This window comes from Argopecten irradians, chromosome 16 (assembly GCF_041381155.1).
Source record: "Argopecten irradians isolate NY chromosome 16, Ai_NY, whole genome shotgun sequence".
NCBI lineage: Eukaryota > Metazoa > Mollusca > Bivalvia > Pectinida > Pectinidae > Argopecten > Argopecten irradians.
In genome coordinates, this window is record NC_091149.1 from 30,144,933 (window position 1) to 30,166,218 (window position 21,286).

The following is a 21,286-nucleotide window of genomic DNA, read 5'->3' on the forward strand; positions in this document are numbered from 1 at the left end:
CTATATAATTTGATTTCCCCCTCTTCCATAAGTAACAGAAATTTTGTATACTGTTAAATCATAACTAAAGTTACTGATACCTAACTAACATAACTAAAGCTACTGTTATACAGTACGTACCCATGGATGTACCGTCAGTCCCAGGAGTGACATTGTATATGTTATACAGTACGTACCCATGGATGTACCGTCAGTCCCAGGAGTGACATTGTATATGTTATACAGTACGTACCCATGGATGTACCGTCAGTCCCGGGAGTGACATTGTATATGTTATACAGTACGTACCCATGGATGTACCGTTCAGTCCCGGGGAGTGACATTGTATATGGTATACAGTACGTACCCATGGATGTACCGTCAGTCCCGGGAGTGACATTGTATATGTTATACAGTACGTACCCATGGATGTACCGTCAGTCCCGGGAGTGACATTGTATATGTTATACAGTACGTACCCATGGATGTACCGTCAGTCCCAGGAGTGACATTGTATATGGTATACAGTACGTACCCATGGATGTACCGTCAGTCCCAGGAGTGACATTGTATATGTTATACAGTACGTACCCATGGATGTACCGTCAGTCCTGGGAGTGACATTGTATATGTTATACAGTACGTACCCATGGATGTACCGTCAGTCCCGGGAGTGACATTGTATATGTTATACAGTACGTACCCATGGATGTACCGTCAGTCCCGGGAGTGACATTGTATATGTTATACAGTACGTACCCATGGATGTACCGTCAGTCCCGGGAGTGACATTGTATATGTTATACAGTACGTACCCATGGATGTACCGTCAGTCCCGGGAGTGACATTGTATATGTTATACAGTACGTACCCATGGATGTACCGTCAGTCCCGGGAGTGACATTGTATATGTTATACAGTACGTACCCATGGATGTACCGTCAGTCCCGGGAGTGACATTGTATATGTTATTACAGTACGTACCCATGGATGTACCGTCAGTCCCGGGAGTGGTAGTGAACATTGTATTGTTATACAGTACGGTACCCATGGATGTACCGTCAGTCCCGGGAGTGACATTGTATATGTTATACAGTACGTACCCATGGATGTACCGTCAGTCCCGGGAGTGACATTGTATATGTTATACAGTACGTACCCATGGATGTACCGTCAGTCCCGGGAGTGACATTGTATATGTTATACAGTACGTACCCATGGATGTACCGTCAGTCCCGGGAGTGACATTGTATATGTTATACAGTACGTACCCATGGATGTACCGTCAGTCCCGGGAGTGACATTGTATATGTTATACAGTACGTACCCATGGATGTACCGTCAGTCCCGGGAGTGACATTGTATATGTTATACAGTACGTACCCATGGATGTACCGTCAGTCCCGGGAGTGACATTGTATATGTTATACAGTACGTACCCATGGATGTACCGTCAGTCCCGGGAGTGACATTGTATATGTTATACAGTACGTACCCATGGATGTACCGTCAGTCCCAGGAGTGACATTGTATATGTTATACAGTACGTACCCATGGATGTACCGTCAGTCCCGGGAGTGACATTGTATATGTTATACAGTACGTACCCATGGATGTACCGTCAGTCCCGGGAGTGACATTGTATATGTTATACAGTACGTACCCATGGATGTACCGTCAGTCCCAGGAGTGACATTGTATATGTTATACAGTACGTACCCATGGATGTACCGTCAGTCCCGGGAGTGACATTGTATATATGTTATACAGTACGTACCCATGGATGTACCGTCAGTCCCGGGAGTGACATTGTATATGTTATACAGTACGTACCCATGGATGTACCGTCAGTCCCGGGAGTGACATTGTATATGTTATACAGTACGTACCCATGGATGTACCGTCAGTCCCAGTGAGTGACATTGTATATGTTATACAGTACGTACCCATGGATGTACCGTCAGTCCGGGAGTGACATTGTATATGTTATACAGTACGTACCCATGGATGTACCGTCAGTCCCCGGGAGTGACATTGTATATGTTATACAGTACGTACCCATGGATTGTACCGTCAGTCCCGGGAGTGACATTGTATATGTTATACAGTACGTACCCATGGATGTACCGTCAGTCCCGGGAGTGTGACATTGTATATGTTATACAGTACGTACCCATGGATGTACCGTCAGTCCCGGGAGTGACATTGTATATGTTATACAGTACGTACCCATGGATGTACCGTCAGTCCCGGGGAGTGACATTGTATATGTTATACAGTACGTACCCATGGATGTACCGTCAGTCCGGGAGTGACATTGTATATGTTATACAGTACGTACCCATGGATGTACCGTCAGTCCCGGGAGTGACATTGTATATGTTATACAGTACGTACCCATGGATGTACCGTCAGTCCCGGGGAGTGACATTGTATATGTTATACAGTACGTACCCATGGATGTACCGTCAGTCCCGGGAGTGACATTGTATATGTTATACAGTACGTACCCATGGATGTACCGTCAGTCCCGGGAGTGACATTGTATATGGTATACAGTACGTACCCATGGATGTACCGTCAGTCCGGACTGGGAGTGACATTGTATATGTTATACAGTACGTACCCATGGATGTACCGTCAGTCCCGGGAGTGACATTGTATATGTTATACAGTACGTACCCATGGATGTACCGTCAGTCCCGGGAGTGACATTGTATATGTTATACAGTACGTACCCATGGATGTACCGTCAGTCCCGGGAGTGACATTGTATATGTTATACAGTACGTACCCATGGATGTACCGTCAGTCCCGGGAGTGACATTGTATATGTTATACAGTACGTACCCATGGATGTACCGTCAGTCCCGGGAGTGACATTGTATATGTTATACAGTACGTACCCATGGATGTACCGTCAGTCCCGGGAGTGACATTGTATATGTTATACAGTACGTACCCATGGATGTACCGTCAGTCCCGGGAGTGACATTGTATATGTTATACAGTACGTACCCATGGATGTACCGTCAGTCCCGGGAGTGACATTGTATATGTTATACAGTACGTACCCATGGATGTACCGTCAGTCCCAGGAGTGACATTGTATATGTTATACAGTACGTACCCATGGATGTACCGTCAGTCCCGGGAGTGACATTGTATATGTTATACAGTACGTACCCATGGATGTACCGTCAGTCCCGGGAGTGACATTGTATATGTTATACAGTACGTACCCATGGATGTACTGTCAGTCCCAGGAGTGACATTGTACATGTTATACAGTACATACCCATGGATGTACCGTCAGTCCCGGGAGTGACATTGTATATGTTATACAGTACGTACCCATGGATGTACCGTCAGTCCCGGGAGTGACATTGTATATGTTATACAGTACGTACCCATGGATGTACCGTCAGTCCCGGGAGTGACATTGTATATGTTATACAGTACGTACCCATGGATGTACCGTCAGTCCCGGGGAGTGACATTGTATATGTTATACAGTACGTACCCATGGATGTACCGTCAGTCCCGGGAGTGACATTGTATATGTTATACAGTACGTACCCATGGATGTACCGTCAGTCCCAGGAGTGACATAGTATATGGTATACAGTACGTACCCATGGATGTACCGTCAGTCCCAGGAGTGACATTGTATATGTTATACAGTACGTACCCATGGATGTACCGTCAGTCCTGGGAGTGACATTGTATATGTTATACAGTACGTACCCATGGATGTACCGTCAGTCCCGGGAGTGACATTGTATATGTTATACAGTACGTACCCATGGATGTACCGTCAGTCCCGGGAGTGACATTGTATATGGTATACAGTACGTACCCATGGATGTACCGTCAGTCCCGGGAGTGACATTGTATATGTTATACAGTACGTACCCATGGATGTACCGTCAGTCCCGGGAGTGACATTGTATATGTTATACAGTACGTACCCATGGATGTACCGTCAGTCCTGGGAGTGACATTGTATATGTTATACAGTACGTACCCATGGATGTACCGTCAGTCCCGGGAGTGACATTGTATATGTTATACAGTACGTACCCATGGATGTACCGTCAGTCCCGGGAGTGACATTGTATATGTTATACAGTACGTACCCATGGATGTACCGTCAGTCCTGGGAGTGACATTGTATATGTTATACAGTACGTTTGGGAGTCCTCTGTTGTATGGCTGAGCCATGATCTTAATATAATAAAGTCTGTCAAGCAAATGTTTTTCTAAACTTCATTTTTAATTCAGAATATTATGAGATCGTAATTCTCTTATTATGGAGAGAACCACAAGCTTACCAAAGACAAGGCAACCTGCTCGCACAGAACTAGCAGACTCTTACAGCGTTTTGCAGGGGTGATGGAGAAATCTCAACTGGAGGGGTAAAGATTCTTCAGCTGTCAAACATCAGGCTAGCAAAATCTTACCCCAAATTTGATCTCGCCCACGACAGGATCTTTTAATGTGCTCAATTAGTTTGCTTCCTTGATAAAAAATAAGTGACCTTTTATAACATGTTCTGTGAGTGATTAGTCGATTCAGGTACGCCAGATTCATGATGTTGGGGCCCCGAAGGGGTTCTTAATCAGTTAAAATGTGCGATTCAGGTTAGACAGATTCATGATGTTGGGGCCCCGAAGGGTTTCTTTATCAGCTAAAACCCCAATTTAAGTGAAGTCAACCAGGAGCAAGACCAAATGGTTTCCAATCCAGAAGTTTCCGATCCCATAGTTTCTGATTCCATGGTTTTCAATCCAGAGGTTTCCGATCCCATGGTTTCTGATTCCATGGTTTCTGATTCCATGGTTTCTAACTCCATGGTTTCTGATTCCATGGTTTCTAATTCCATGGTTTCTGATTCCATTCAATGATGGTTTCCATCCCAATCACAAGGGTTCTGACGCTATGTTTTCAATAACCAACAAAAATTCTGTATCAACTTGCATAAAATTTTGTTTTATTCAGTGAGTCAATCATATACAACTAATGGTACAGTGATCAGACGTCAGAGCCTATACAAGGTAATGTATATGTAAAACGAAAGTAATGTTATTATTTATCTTCATTCATATGATTTAAGTGTGATATGGTGTGAGATTAATATTGCCAACCTAAATTTCAACAAAACCAAATCCGAAAAAACTTCACAGAAAAAATGTACAATTTATATCATTTATGTCGATTTCATTTTTGACAAAAGAGTTTGAAAAAAAAAGTAAGCAAAGTTTCGATTTTATTGCATTCTAAATCTTATGACTTCTTTATATATAGAAAGGACAAATTCACATGTATGTCAAATAAAACCAAATAACTTGTGAGGTGTTTGGTGACTTGGTTAATACTCTGTAGGCTTCTGGTCATGTGACAAGTGTGAACCAATAGTTCACACAGAAGCCTGCAGTAACCATGGTAACCTTTTGTAACAGAATTTAAAAACAATGCACAGGAAATCAGCTGTCATATTCTACCTAATAAGTGAGATTGTTTTATTACTAATTAGCCTCTACATGTATCACCAATAACACTATACATCTATCATACGAGACCTGACCTGTAGTGTCTCAAAAGTGTTGTATTGTCATGCTTAGCTTCTCCTCAGATTGTTAAATAGTACAAAAGCCTTTTCCCAAATGAAATTCAGATCTTTATCATACTTTGGCATTTTTTACCATTATTGATTTCTTCATTCCACAGGAAATAAGGACAACACATGTAAACTCCTCCATCCGTTCATTAGGTTTCATTTCCTTTACACACATGCACAACTCTACAATACAAAGCTAAAATTGAAAGCCCTTACATTTCCTATGTGCCCCAGTATAATACTCGTTGATTTAATCAGATTCGGACAAGCAAAAATGAAATAAATACATTTGAAAATATTTTCTCCGGCACAAGCAGATATGTTATGTATTCAAGGATAACGAGACTTTTATCAAAATAATAAACATGCAAAATATGTAAAGGGTATGCATGAAGTGGATATTGGGGGGGAATGGCTCCCTTTAAAAAAGTTAAATAAAAAAAAGGGCGTAGTAATTTACCTTTCTTTAAAAAAGCATAGATATAGAGTTACCTCCCTTAGAAAGGTGATCACTATTCCTAAAAGAGGTGCACACTAAAATATTGGTTAAAAGCACACTCAATTTAAATATAACAAAATATACATCAGAATCAACAGAATCCAGTGTTTTAAGTTTTAATGCATCATGTTCTGATATGTTACTGGAAAATATAACCACGATGGTCCTTTAGACATATTAAAACGTGTGTATTTTAATTATGTCCATTCCAACATTTGACTGACAAGTTGTCTCCCCCTGATCTACTGTTCTGTATTTCCAGAGTTATCTGCCCTTTCGTGTAGGTAATGAATATGATACCATGTGTTTACAAGTAATGCTTTTCAGAGTTTCATTCACAATACACTGATGTCACAATCAACACCTACTCGCAAGGGAGGTCACTCTGAAATATGCAAAGTCAGAACACCAGTTATCTGTGTGGAACTACCAGATAGATGACTGAATTCTCCGTAAAACTCGATCAAGGTCAGAGACAGATATTGTTCCTTAAACAAATCCTACACAGGATTTGGAAATTCAATTCAAATTCTTTCAGATTTTCCAAGGTGAGAAATCTTGGTACAAACTACATATTGAAATTGTGGATAAATTGTAGACATTAATAATTCTGACCCACGGACAGTAAAGGTTGAAATTCTAGAGAAAATGGTTTCCATGTCCCCTATATACCTAAACATTGATGCCATTTTATGGGCATACATAGGACTTACGTTGGATCCATCAATATGAAATGGAACAAGTAACAAGACAATGTCAATGGAATATTCCTGTTATCTGGTTCTCAATCTAAATTAATAATCACTTGTTATCAGCCAACACATTTTATCTTACCAAAATCTTATGCCTTCGTTGGACGTTAATTATCACAGGACAATCCTTAAAAGGAGAAGAAATACAGGTTAAAATCACAGTTAAATTACTACATAGTCTTACCTACATTCACATACATATAAAGAATTTAGATGTCTATATCTATTGTATGAAGATTTGCACATTAAGATTGTGAAAAGAGATAAGTAATATGTTTAAGAACAATCTTAGTCAACAGTGTTCTGGTAAAAACACAATAATAAGCATTAGCCTTGTGAGAATACACCTATCACATAGATATTTCTGCTCTCTTTAGCATTGACAGAAAACAGAACATGCGCCGAAATGACTGACCCAGTTCTGATGCGAAACAGAGTTTAAAAGAAGAACCTTTTTGAAACAATATGAACATTTTATAACTGAAACATTTTGTTTTTATTAGTTTTGCAAGATAAAAAGTACATAGTCATTGTCTGAAAATATAAGCTGTATGTTTGCTTGGGACAGAAGTGTTTCGTTAGAATACAGCTTATTTTCCAACATTTTGTGTTTATTATCTTAGTTGTTTGACTTGACTTAATATCTCTCCAGGGCACTAAAAACTACCATGTAAAAAACAGTTCACCTTTTTGTGACTTTTATGAACAAGAGGCCCAGAGGGCCTGTATCGCTCACCTGGTTTGTAATGCCAAGTAATGTTCTGAATACAGGTTCATTATTTCTTTTCTGTAGGAATTTTAATATTTACCTCTAATTCCCCAATCAGGCCCGCCCCTCCTGCCCCCACGGGGTCAGAGCCAAAATTTATACAAGTTCTGTTGCTCTTCCCCCAAGGATGTTTGTGGCCAGATTTCGTCACAATCCATGCAGAACTCTAGGACAAGTAGGGATTGATAGGATTTACCTCTATTTCCCCTATAGGGCCCCCCTTTCCTGGCCCCGTGTGGGTTAGAGCAAAAATTTATACAAGTTCTGTTCCCCTTCCCCCAATGATGTTTGTGGCCAAATTTGGTTACAATCCATGTAGAACTCTAGGACAAGTAGCGATTTAAAGGATTTACCTCTATTTCCCCTATTGGGCCCCGCCCCTCCTGGCCCCGGGGGGTCAGAGCCAAAATTTATACAAGTTCTGTTCTCCTACCCCAAGGATGTTTGTGGCCAAATATGGTTACAACCCATGCAGAACTCTAGGACAAGTAGCAATTTAAAGGATTTACCTCTATTTCCCCTATAGGGCCCCCCTTTCCTGGCCCCGTGTGGGTTAGAGCTAAAATTTATACAAGTTCTGTTTCCCTTCCCCCAATGATGTTTGTGGCTAAATTTTGTTACAATCCATGTAGAACTCTAGGACAAGTAGCGATTTAAAGGATTTACCTCTATTTCCCCTATTGAGACCCGCCCCTCCTGGCCCCGGGGGGTCAGAGCCAAAATTTATACAAGTTCTGTTCTCCTACCCCAAGGATGTTTGTGGCCAAATTTGGTTACAATCAATGCAGAACTCTAGGACAAGTAGCAATTTAAAGGATTTACCTCTGTTTCCCCTATTGGGCCCCGCCCCTCCTGTCCCCGGGGGGTCAGGGCCAAAATTTATACAAGTTCTGTTCCCCTTCCCCCAATGATGTTTGTGGCCAAATTTGGTTACAATCCATGCAGAACTCTAGGACAAGTAGCGATTTATAGGATTTACCTCTGTTTCCCCTATTGAGCCCCGCCCCTCCTGTCCCCGGGGGGTCAGAGCCAAAATTTATACAAGTTCTGTTCCCCTTCCCCCAAGGATGTTTGTGGCCAAATTTGGTTACATTCCATTCAGAACTCTATGACTAGTAGCGATTTAAAGGATTTACCTCTGTTTCCCCTGTTGGGCCCCGCCCCTCCTGCCCCCGGGGGGGTCAGAGCCAAAATCTATACAAGTTCTGTTCCCCCTCCCCCAAGGATGTTTGCGGCCAAATTTGGTTACAATCCATGCAGAACTCTCTAGGACAAGTAGCGATTTATAGGATTACCTCTATTTCCCCTATTGGGCCCCGCCCCTCCTGCCCCTGGGGGGGTCAGAGCCAAAATTTATACCAGTTCTGTTCCCCTTCCCCAAGGATGTTTGCGGCCAAATTTGGTTACAATCCATGCAGAACTCTAGGACAAGTAGCGATTTATAGGATTACCTCTATTTCCCCTATTGGGCCCCGCCCCTCCTGCCCCTGGGGGGTCAGAGCCAAAATTTATACAAGTTCTGTTCCCCCTCCCCCAAGGCTGTTTGTGGCCAAATTAGGTTACAATCCATGCAGAACTCTATGACTAGTAGCGATTTATAGGATTACCCTCTATTTCCCCTATTGGGCCCCCGCCCCTCCTGCCCCTAGGGGGTCAGAGCCAAAATTTATACAAGTTCTGTTCCCCCTCCCCCAAGGATGTTTGTGGCCAAATTAGGTTACAATCCATGCAGAACTCTATGACTAGTAGCGATTTAAAGGAAATGTTGACGGACAGACAGACAGACAGACGGACGGACGGACGGACGGACGACGGACGACGGACGCCGCGCCATGACATAAGCTCACCGGCCCTTCGGGCCAGGTGAGCTAATAAAAAACATGTAACGAAGGTCAGATAGTGTTTGCTCCAAACATATGGTAATACAAAGTTTACAGGTAACTGTATTAAAGAGAGATACTACAGCCTCAGGGAACCTTCCTTATTCTAAAATTTATCATCAGTTACCTCCCTTATTCTTAATCTCATCATCAGTTATCTCCCTTGTTCCTAATCTCACCATCAGTTACCTCCCTTATTCTATATCATTCTGATGCTTGTAGTTTTAACTGAAGGCAATTCAATCATCTGGTTCACTTGTATGTTTGACAGGCACAGAGAAAGTACATATGTAGATGACTCGGGATCACCTACTTAAAAACATGTCTGACGTCGATATCAACAAATAAAATCATCCTAAAAACAACAAATTAAAACAAGAAAACATTACTCCTGTTAATGGAAGCCATGTATGAAGTATTAAAATTCTAAAACAAATCATGAAAATATCAATGACTATATATCGCAAATAAAACTAAAAGTACTCAATGTTGAAATCCTAAAAACAACTTTTTCTCAAATTTTAAAAGCACATTTCGTTTGTGAGTGGACTAAATAAATAATTGCTGAACTATGGATTCCCGGCACATCTACAGTGGTCACCAGTGCTCCAGTGGTCACCAGCGCTACAGGGGTCACCAGAGCTGGGGGAATGGCAGTTTAGAAAATCCAGGCTCTTTCCTTAAGTCCCAGTATTTCCCTGTATACTCGTAGTAATCCTTTCCTGATACCGTGTACTTCCTGCAACGGAAAACATTTTTACAAATTTAAAATTGTTTAATGTCTTATCGTACATTTTTTGTGACAAAAATATTCTTGAGGTTAGTACCATACAGTACCATACAGTCAAGTTAGGTTTCGTGAAATTATGGTACACATAACACAATTGCCTTACCTGAACCATTTCGGCTGGGTTTCTGTCTTGGATCCATTTTGTTTTTTCCTTTTTTCTCGCTGCATTTGTTCTACTCTAGATTTTTCTTTTTCAGCATCTGCTACCCGGCCTTCCTCTAATAACCTAAAAGATGCAAAAACATTTCTGGAATATTGAAGAGAGCAACAGAAAGAAAAGGTTCAATAGCCCGCAACACTTACAATATATCTGACAATAACATCCAAATAGATATAAAAAAGCGAACAAACCTTTGATCAGGGCAGAAAGGAGAATCAGTAAAAACAGCTAACAAACCTTTGATCGGGGCGGAAACGAGAATCAGTAAAAACAGCTAGCAAACCTTTGATCAGGGCAGAAACGAGAATCAGTAAAAACAGCTAACAAACCTTTGATCGGGGCGGAAACGAGAATCAGTAAAAACAGCTAGCAAACCTTTGATCGGGGCGGAAACGAGAATCAGTAAAAACAGCTAGCAAACCTTTGATCAGGGCAGAAACGAGAATCAGTAAAAACAGCTAACAAACCTCTGATCAGGGCAGAAAGGAGATTTAGTAAAAGCAGTTAACAAACCTTTGATCGGGGCGGAAACGAGAATCAGTAAAAACAGCTAGCAAACCTTTGATCAGGGCAGAAAGGAGAATCAGTAAAAACAGCTAACAAACCTCTGATCAGGGCGGAAACGAGAATCAGTAAAAACAGCTAGCAAACCTTTGATCAGGGCGGAAACCAGAACAAGAGGCCCTGAGGGCCTGTATCGCTCACCTGGTTTGTAATGCCTAGGAATGTTCTGAATTCAAGTTCATTGTTTCTTTTCTGAATTCCCCTATTAGGCCCCACTCTTTCTGCTCCAGGGGTCAAAGCCAAAATTTATACAAATTCTGTTAACCCCAAGGATGTTTCTGGGCTAAATTTGGTTAAAATCCAAGCAGAACTATATGACTATTAGCGATTTACAGGATTTACCTCTATTCCCCTATTGGGCCCCGCCCCTCCTGCCCCCAGGGGGTGCGAGCAAAAAATTAAACAATTTTCTGTTCTCTTTCCCCAAGGATGTTTCTGGTCAAATTTGGTTACAATCCATGCAGAACTCTAGGACAAGTAGCAATTTATAAGATTACCTCTATTTCCCCTATTGGGCCCCGCCCCTCCTGCCCCCGGGGGGTCAGAGCCAAAATTTATACAAGTTCTATTCCCCTTTCGCCAAGGATGTTTGTGGCCAAATTTGGTTATAATCCATGCAGAACTCTAGGACAAGTAGCAATTTATAGGATTTACCTCTATTTCCCCTATTGGGCCCCACCCCTCTTGCCCCCATGGGGTCAGAGCCAAAATTTTTACAAGTTTTGTTCCCCTTCCCCAAGGATGTTTGTGGCAAAATTTGGTTACAAATCCATGCAGAACTCTAGGATAAGTAGCGTTTTATAGGATTTACCTCTATTTCCCTTATTGGGCCCCGCCCCTCCTGCCCCCAGGGGGTCAGAGCCAAAATTTATACAAGTTCTGTTCCCCTTCCACTAAGGATGTTTGTGGCCAAATTTGGTTACAATCCATGCAGAACTCTCTAGGACAAGTAGCGTTTTATAGGATTTACCTTTATTTTTCCTATTGGGCCCCGCCCCTCGTGACCTTTGTGAAGGTTTTTGGACTGCTCCCAGGGGGTCTCAGAGCCAAAATTTATAACAAGTTCTGTTCCCCTTCCACTAAGGATGTTTGTGCCAAATTTGGTTACAATCCTTTGTGAAGGATTTAGAATATTGTGATCTTTGTGAAAGGCTTTAGGGACACTGTGACCTTTGTGAAGGTTTAGAGGACATTGTGAACCTTAATGTGAAGGTTTAGGACATTGTGACCTTTGTAAAGGGTTTAGGACATTGTGACCTTTGTGTGAAGTTTAAGGACATTGTGACCTTTGTAAAAGGTTTAGGACATTGTGACCTTTGTAAAGGTTTAGGACTATTGTGTACTTTGTAAAAGGCTTTAGGACTTTGTGACCTTTGTGGAGGTTTAGGGACATTTGTGACCTTTGTGAAGTTTTAGGACATTGTGACCTTTTGTGTAGGTTTAGGACATTGTGACTTTTGTGAAGATTATTAGGAAATTGTGACCCTTTGTGAAGGTTTAGGACATTGTGACCTTTGTGAAGGTTTAGGACATTTGTGACCTTTGTGAAAGGTTTTTGGAACATTGTGACCTTTGTGAAATTGTAAACATTTGTAGAACATTGTGACTTTGTAACTTTGGTTTAGGACATTGTGACCTTTGTGAAGGATTTTTGTGAACTATTGTGAAGGTTTAGGACATTGTGACCTTTTGAAGGTCCGAGGACATTGTGACCCTTTGTGAAGGTTTAGGACAATTGTGACCTTTGTGAAGGTTTAGGACATTGTGACCTTTGTGGAAAGTTTTAGGACATTGTGACCTTTTGTATGGTTTAGGACATCTGTGAGCCTTTGTGAAGGTTTTAGGACATTGTGACCTTTGTGAAGGTTTTAGGACATTGTGACCTTTGTTGAAGGTTTTAGTACATTGTGACCTTTTGTGAAGGTTTTGGAAGGCTTTGTAGGAGGTGTAGATTGTGACCTTTTGTGGTTTTTAGGGTTTGAGGTTCTAGGACATTGTGACCTTTGTGAAGGTTTAGGACATTGTGACTTTTGTGAAGGTTTAGGACATTGTGACCTTTGTGAAGGTTTAGGAATATTGTGACCTTTGTAAAAGGTTTAGGACATTGTGACCTTTGTGAAGGTTTTGGACATTGTGACCTTTGTGAAGGTTTAGGACGATTGTGACTTTGTGTGAAGGTTTTAGGACATTGTGACCTTTTTGAAGGTTAAGATTTGTGACTTTGTGAAGGTTTAGGACATTGTGACCTTTTGTGAAGTTTTAGGGACATTGTGACCTTTTGTAAGGTTTTAGGACATTGTGATCTTTGTAAAGGTTTAGGACATTGTGACCTTTGTGAAGGTTTAGGACTATTGTGACCTTTGTGTGAAGGTTTTAGGACATTGTGACCTTTGTTGAACATTTTGTGGTTGACATTGTGACCTTTGTGAAGGTTCATGGACTTTGTTTGTGACCTTTGTGAAAGTAAACTGTTTAGGAAAGTTTGTGACCTTTGTGAAGGTTTTAGGACATTGTGAACTTTTGTGAAAGTTTAGGACATTGTGACCACTTTGTGAAGAGTTTAGGACATTGTGACCTTTGTGAAGGTTTAGGACATTGAAGCTGTTTTAGGACATTGTGACCTTTGTGAAGGTTTAGGTATAAACATTGTGACCTTTGTGAAGGTTTATAGAACATTGTGACCTTTGTGAAGGATTTTAGGAACATTGTGACCTTTGTGAAGGTTTTAGGACATTGTGACCTTTGTGTAGGTTTAGGACATTGTGACCTTTGTGAAGGTTTTAGGACATTGTGACCTTTGTGTAGGTTTAGGACATTGTGACCTTTGTGAAGGTTTAGGACCTTTGTGAAGGATTATGGGACATTGTGACCTTTTGTGAAGGTTTAGGACATTTGTGACCTTTGTGAAGGTTTAGGACATTGTGAACTTTGTGACTTTGTGAAAGTTTAGGACATTGTGACCTTTGTGAAGTTTTTAGGACATTGTGACCTTTGTGAAAGTTTTAGGACATTGTGACCTTTGTGAAGGTTTTAGGACATTTGTGACCTTTTTGTGAAGGTTTAGGACATTGTGGACCTTTGTGAAGGTTATAGGACATTGTGACCTTTGTGTAGGAAGGTTTAGGACATTGTGACCTTTGTGGAAAGTTTAGGACATTGTGACCCTTTGGAAAGGTTTAGTTTAAGACATTGTGACCTTTGTGAAGGTTTTAGGACATTGTGACCTTTGAAGGTTTAGGACATTGTACCTTTTGTGAAAGGTTAAGATTGTGACTTTGTTGTGACCTTTGTGAAGGTTTTAGGACATTGTGACCTTTGTGAAGTTTTAGGACATTGTGACCTTTGTGAAGGTTTAGGACATTGTGACCTTTGTGAAGGTTTAGGACATTGTGACCTTTGTGAAGGTTTAGGACATTGTGACTCTTTGTGAAGGTTTAGGACATTGTGACCTTTGTAAAGGTTTAAGAACATTGTGATCTTTGTGACAGTTTAGGACATTGTGACCTTTGTGAAGGTTTAGAACATTGTGACCTTTGTGAAGGTTTAGGACATTGTGACCTTTGTGAAGGTTTAGGACATTGTGACCTTTGTGAAGGTTTAGGACATTGTGACCTTTGTGAAGGTTTAGGACATTGTGACCTTTGTGAAGGTTTTAGGACATTGTGACCTTTTTGACGGTTTAGGACATTGTGACCTTTGTCAAGGTTTAGGACATTGTGACCTTTGTGACAGTTTAGGACATTGTGACCTTTGTGAAGATTTAGGACATTGTGACCTTTGTGAAGGTTTTAGGACATTGTGACCTTTGTGAAGGTTTAGGACATTGTGACCTTTGTGAAGGTTTAGGACATTGTGACCTTTGTGAAGGTTTAGGACATTGTGACCTTTGTAAAGGTTTAGGACATTGTGACCTTTGTAAAGGTTTAGGATATTGTGACCTTTGTAAAGGTATAGGACATTGTGACCTTTGTAAAGGTTTAGGACATTGTTACCTTTGTAAAGGATTTAGAACATTGTGACCTTTGTGGAGGTTTGAGGACATTGTGACCTTTGTCTGGTTAAGGACATTGTGACCTTTGTGAAGGTTTTAGGACATTGTGACCTTTGTGAAGGTTTAGGACATTGTGACCTTTGTGAAGGTTTAGGACATTGTGACCTTTGTAAAGGTTTAGGACATTGTTACCTTTGTAAAGGATTTAGAACATTGTGACCTTTGTGGAGGTTTGAGGACATTGTGACCTTTGTCTGGTTAAGGACATTGTGACCTTTGTGGAGGTTTTAGGACATTGTGACCTTTGTGTAGGTTTAGGACATTGTGACCTTTGTGAAGGTTTAGGACATTGTGACCTTTGTGAAGGTTTAGGACATTGTGACCTTTGTGAAGGTTTAGGACATTGTGACCTTTGTAAAAGCCTTAGAACATTGTGACCTTTTTAGGACATTGTGACCTTTGTGAAGGTTTAGGACATTGTGACCTTTGTGAAGGTTTAGGACATTGTGACCTTTGTGAAGGTTTAGGACATTGTGACCTTTGTGAAGGTTTAGGACATTGTGACCTTTGTGAAGGTTTAGGACATTGTGACCTTTTGTGAAGGTTTTAAGACATTGTGACCTTTGTGTGAAGGTTTAGGACATTGTGACCTTTGTGAAGGTTTAGGAGAACATTGTGACCTTTGTGAAGGTTTAGGACATTGTGACCTTTGTGAAGGTTTTAGGACACATTGTGACCTTTGTGAAAGGTTTTAGACATTGTGACCTTTGTAAAGATTTAGGACATTGTGACCTTTTTGTGAAGGTTTTAGGACATTGTGACTTTTTCTTTAGACCTTTTGATCTGGTTTTTAGGACATTGTGACCCTTTGTGAAGGTTTTAGGACATTGTGACCTTTGTGAAGGTTTAGGACATGTGACCTTTGTGAAGGTTTTAGGACATTGTGACCTTTGTGAAAAGGTTTAGTGACATTGTGACCTTTGTGAAGGTTTAGGGACATTGTGACCTTTGTGAAGGTTTTAGGACATTGTGACCTTTGTGAAGGTTTAGGACATTGTGACCTTTGTGAAGGTTTTAGGACATTGTGACCTTTGTGAAGGTTTAGGACATTGTGACCTTTGTAAAGGTTTAGGACATTGTGACCTTTGTGAAGGTTTAGGACATTGTGACCTTTGTAAAGGTTTAGGACATTGTGACCTTTGTGAAGGTTTAGGACATTGTGACCTTTGTGAAGGTTTAGGACATTGTGACCTTTGTGTGGTTTAGGACATTGTGACCTTTGTGAAGGTTTTAGGACATTGTGACCTTTGTGAAGGTTTAGGACATTGTGACCTTTGTGAAGGTTTAGGACATTGTGACCTTTGTGAAGGTTTAGGACATTGTGACCTTTGTGAAGGTTTAGGACATTGTGACCTTTGTGAAGGTTTAGGACATTGTGACCTTTGTGAAGGTTTAGGACATTGTGACCTTTGTGAAGGTTTAGGACATTGTGACCTTTGTGAAGGTTTTAGGACATTGTGACCTTTGTGAAGGTTTAGGACATTGTGACCTTTGTGAAGGTTTAGGACATTGTGACCTTTGTGAAAGGGTTTAGGACATTGTGACCTTTGTGAAGGTAGGTTTAGGACATTGTGACCTTTGTGAAGGATTTAGGACATTGTGACTTTGTGAAGGTTTAGGACACTGTGACCTTTGTGAAGGTATAAGACATTGTGACCTTTGTGAAGGTTTAGGACATTGTGACCTTTGTGAAGGTTTAGAGACAAATGTGTACCTTTGTGAAAGGTTTAGGACATTGTGACCTTTGTGAAGGTTTAGGACATTGTGACCTTTGTGAAGGTTTAGGACATTGTGACCTTTGTGAAGGTTTAAGGACATTGTGACCTTTGTGAAGATTTAGGACATTGTGACCTTTGTGAAGGTTCAGGACATTTGTGACCTTTGTGAAGGTATTAGAACATTGTGACCCTTTGTGAAGGTTTTAGGACATTGTGACCTTTGTGTGTTTAAGGACATTGTGACCTTTGTTGTAAGGAATTGTGACCTTTGTGTAGGTTTTAGGACATTGTGACCTTTGTGAAGATTTAGGACGTTGTGACCTTTGTGAAGGTTTTAGGACATTGTGACCTTTGTGAAGGTTTAGGACATTGTGACCTTTGTGAAGGTTTTAGGACATTGTGACCTTTGTGAAGGTTTTAGGACATTGTGACCTTTGTGAAGGTTTTAGGACATTGTGACCTTTGTGAAGGTTTAGGACATTGTGACCTTTGTGAAGGATTTAGGACATTGTGACCTTTGTGAAGGTTTTAGGACATTGTGACCTTTGTGAAGGTTTAGGACATTGTGACCTTTGTGAAGGTTTTAGGACATTGTGACCTTTTTGAAGGTCTAGGACATTGTGACCTTTGTGGAAGGTTTAGGACTTTGTGACCTTTGTGAAGGTCTTTAGGACATTGTGACCTTTTGGGAATGGTGCTTAGGGACATTTTGTGACCTTTGTGAAGGTTTTAGGACATTGTGACCTGTGACCTTTGTGAAGGGTTTAGGACATTGTGACCTTTGTGAAAGATTTAGGATTATTGTGACCTTTGTGAATGTTTTAGGAATGGTGACATTTAGGAGCATTGTGACCTTTGTGAAGGTTTATGACATTGTGACCTTTGTGAAGGTTTAGGACATTGTGACCTTTGTGAAGGTTTAGGACATTGTGACCTTTGTGAAGGTTTAGGACATTGTGACCTTTGTGAAGGTTTAGGACATTGTGACCTTTGTGAAGGTTTAGGACATTGTGACCTTTGTGAAGGATTTAGGACATTGTGACCTTTGTGAAGGTTTTAGGACATTGTGACCTTTGTGAAGGTCTAGGACATTGTGACCTTTGTAAAGGTTTAGGACATTGTGACCTTTGTGAAGGTTTAGGACATTGTGATCTTTGTGAAGGTTTAGGACATTGTGACCTTTGTGAAGGTTTTAGGACATTGTGACCTTTGTGAAGGTTTTAGGACATTGTGACCTTTGTGAAGGTTTTAGGACATTGTGACCTTTGTGAAGGTTTAGGACATTGTGACCTTTGTGAAGGTTTTAGGACATTGTGACCTTTTTGAAGGTTTAGTACATTGTGACCTTTGTAAAGGTTTTTAGGACATTGTTTACATTTGTAAAGGTTTAGGACATTGTGACCTTTGTAAAGGTCTTAGGACATTGTTACCATTTGTAAAGGCTTTAGAACATTGTGACCTTTGTGAAGGTTTAGGACATTGTGACCTTTGTGAAGGTTTAGGACATTGTGACCTTTGTGAAGGTTTAGGACATTGTGACCTTTGTGAAGGTTTTAGGACATTGTGACCTTTGTGAAGGTTTTAGGACATTGTGACCTTTGTGAAGGTTTAGGACATTGTGACCTTTGTGAAGGTTTAGGACATTGTGACCTTTGTGAAGGTTTAGGACATTGTGACCTTTGTGAAGGTTTTAGGACATTGTGACCTTTGTGAAGGTTTAGGACATTGTGACCTTTGTGAAGGTTTAGGACATTGTGACCTTTGTGAAGGTTTAGGACATTGTGACCTTTGTAAAGGTTTAGGACATTGTGACCTTTGTGAAGGTTTTAGGACATTGTGACCTTTGTGAAGGTTTAGGACATTGTGACCTTTGTGGAGGTTTGAGGAACATTGTGACCTTTGTGTGGTTAAGGACATTGTGTACCTTTGTGGAGGTTTTAGGACATTTTGACCTTTGTGTAGGTTATAGGACATTGTGACCTTTGTGAAGGATTTAGGACGTTGTGACATTTTGTAGGTTTAGGGCACTGTGACTTTGTGAAGGTTTAGGACATTGTGACCTTTGTGAAGGCTTTAGAACATTGTTGACTTTTTGAAGTGTGTAGGACGATGTGACCTTTGTGAAGGTTTTAGGACATTGTGACCTTTTTGAAGGGTCCTAGGACATTGTGACCTTTGTAAAGGTTTAGGACATTGTGACCTTTGTGAAGTTTTAAGGACATTGTGACCTTTGTGAGGGTTAAGACTATTAGAGATCATTTGTGAGAGCTTTAGAGGACACTGTGGACCTTTGTGAAGGTTTAGGACATTGTGACCTTTGTGACAAGTTTGTAGGACATTTGTGACCTTTGTGAAGGTTTAGAACTAGGACATTGTGACCTTTGTGAAGGTTAAGGACAATGTGTGACCTTTGTGAAGGTTTTAGGACATTGTGACCTTTGTGAAGGTTTAGGACATTGTGACCTTTGTGAAGGTTTTAGGACACTGCCTCCGCCCAGTGACCTTTGTGAAAGTTTAGGACATTGTGACCTTTGTGAAGGTTTTAGGACATTGTGACCTTTGTGATCGGTTTAGGAACCATTGTGATCTTTGTGAGGTTTAGGACATTGTGACCTTTTGAGAGGGTTTTAGGACATTGTGACCCTTTGTGAATGGTGACCTTTACGGTTTAGGACATTGTGACCTTTGTGAAAGGTTTAGTGATATTGTGACCTTTGTGAGGGTTAAGGACATTGTGACCTTTGTGACGGTTTAGGACATTGTGATCTTTGTGTCGGTTTAGGGACATTGTGACCTTTGTGAGGGTTAAGAATATTGTGACCTTTGTGACAGTTTAGGACATTGTGATCTTTGTGAAGGTTTAGGACATTGTGATCTTTGTGACAGTTTAGGACATTGTGATCTTTGTGAATGTTTTTAGGACACTGTGAAGATTTAGAACATTTTGACCTTTGTGAAGATTTAGGACATTGTGATCTTTGTGACAGTTTAGGACATTGTGACCTTTGTGAAGGTTTAGGACATTGTGATCTTTGTGACGGTTTAGGACATTGTGATCTTTGTGAAGGTTTAGGACATTGTGACCTTTGTGAAGGTTTTAGGACATTGTGACCTTTGTGACGGTTTAGGACATTGTGACCTTTGTGACAGTTTAGGACATTGTGATCTTTGTGACGGTTTAGGACATTGTGATCTTTGTGACAGTTTAGGACATTGTGATCTTTGTGAAGGTTTAGGACATTGTGATCTTTGTGACAGTTTAGGACATTGTGATCTTTGTGACAGTTTAGGACATTTGTGATCTTTGTGACGGTTTAGGACATTGTGATCTTTGTGACAGTTTAGGACATTGTGATCTTTGTGACAGTTTAGGACATTGTGATCTTTGTGACAGTTTAGGACATTGTGACCTTTGTGAAGGTTTTAGGACATTGTGATCTTTGTGAAGGTTTTAGGACATTGTGATCTTTGTGAAGGTTTTAGGACACTGTGATCTTTGTGATGGTTTAGGACATTGTGATCTTTGTGAAGGTTTTAGGACGTTGTGACCTTTGTGAGACAGGTATTTAGGACATTGTGACCTTTTTGACAGGTAGGACATTGTGAACCTTTGTTGAAGGACCATTGTGACCTTTGTGAAGGGTTTAGGACATTGTGACCTTTGTGAAGGTTTAGGACATTGTGATCTTTGTGACGGTTTAGGACATTGTGACCTTTGTGACAGTTTAGGACATTGTGATCTTTGTGAAGGTTTAGGACATTGTGATCTTTGTGAAGGTTTAGGACATTGTGATCTTTGTGAAGGTTTAGGACATTGTGACATCTGTGACGGTTTATGACATTGTGATCTTTGTGACAGTTTAGGACACTGTGACCTTTGTGAAGATTTAGAACATTTTGACCTTTTGTGGAAAGATTTAGGACATTGTGACCTTTGTGACAGTTTAGGACATTGTGATCTTTGTGATCGGTTTAGGACACTGTGATCTATGTGACGGTTTAGAACCTTTGTGATCTTTGTGTGATCAGTTAGGACATTGTGATCTTTGTGACAGTTTAGGACATTGTGTGATCTTTGTGACAGTTTAGGACATTGTGATCTTTGTGGCAGTTTAGGACACTGTGACCTTGTGTGAAGATTTAGAAACATTTGACCTTTGTGAAGATTTAGGACATTGTGATCTTTGTGATTTAGTTTAGGACATTGTGACCTTTTGTGAAGGTTTTAGGACATTGTGACCTTTGTGACGGTTTAGGACATTGTGATCTTTGTGACAGTTTAGGACATTGTGACCTTTGTGAAGGTTTTAGGACATTGTGACCTTTGTGAAGGTTTTAGGACATTGTGACCTTTGTGAAGGTTTTAGGACATTGTGACCTTTGTCACAGTTTAGGACATTGTGACCTTTGTCACAGTTTAGGACATTGTGACCTTTGTGACGGTTTAGGACATTGTGACCTTTGTGACGGTTTAGGACATTTTGACCATTGTGAGGATATGATT

At 40.6% G+C, this 21,286-nt stretch overlaps 1 protein-coding gene across 1 annotated transcript in view; it reads right to left on the reverse strand.

The window, feature by feature from the left end:
- Positions 1–10,007: 10,007 nt before the first annotated feature.
- The window catches only part of LOC138310153 (oxysterol-binding protein-related protein 6-like), a 99,661-nt gene continuing 88,382 nt past the window's right edge, over positions 10,008–21,286 (reverse strand). Inside the window, exons 20-22 of the mRNA XM_069251278.1 lie at positions 11,101–11,141; positions 10,393–10,515; positions 10,008–10,238 (exon numbers count right to left, since the gene is read on the reverse strand). Coding sequence (XP_069107379.1) covers positions 10,133–10,238; positions 10,393–10,515; positions 11,101–11,141 — 270 coding nt within the window. The 3' untranslated portion in view covers positions 10,008–10,132. The remainder of the gene's footprint in view (positions 10,239–10,392; positions 10,516–11,100; positions 11,142–21,286) is intronic.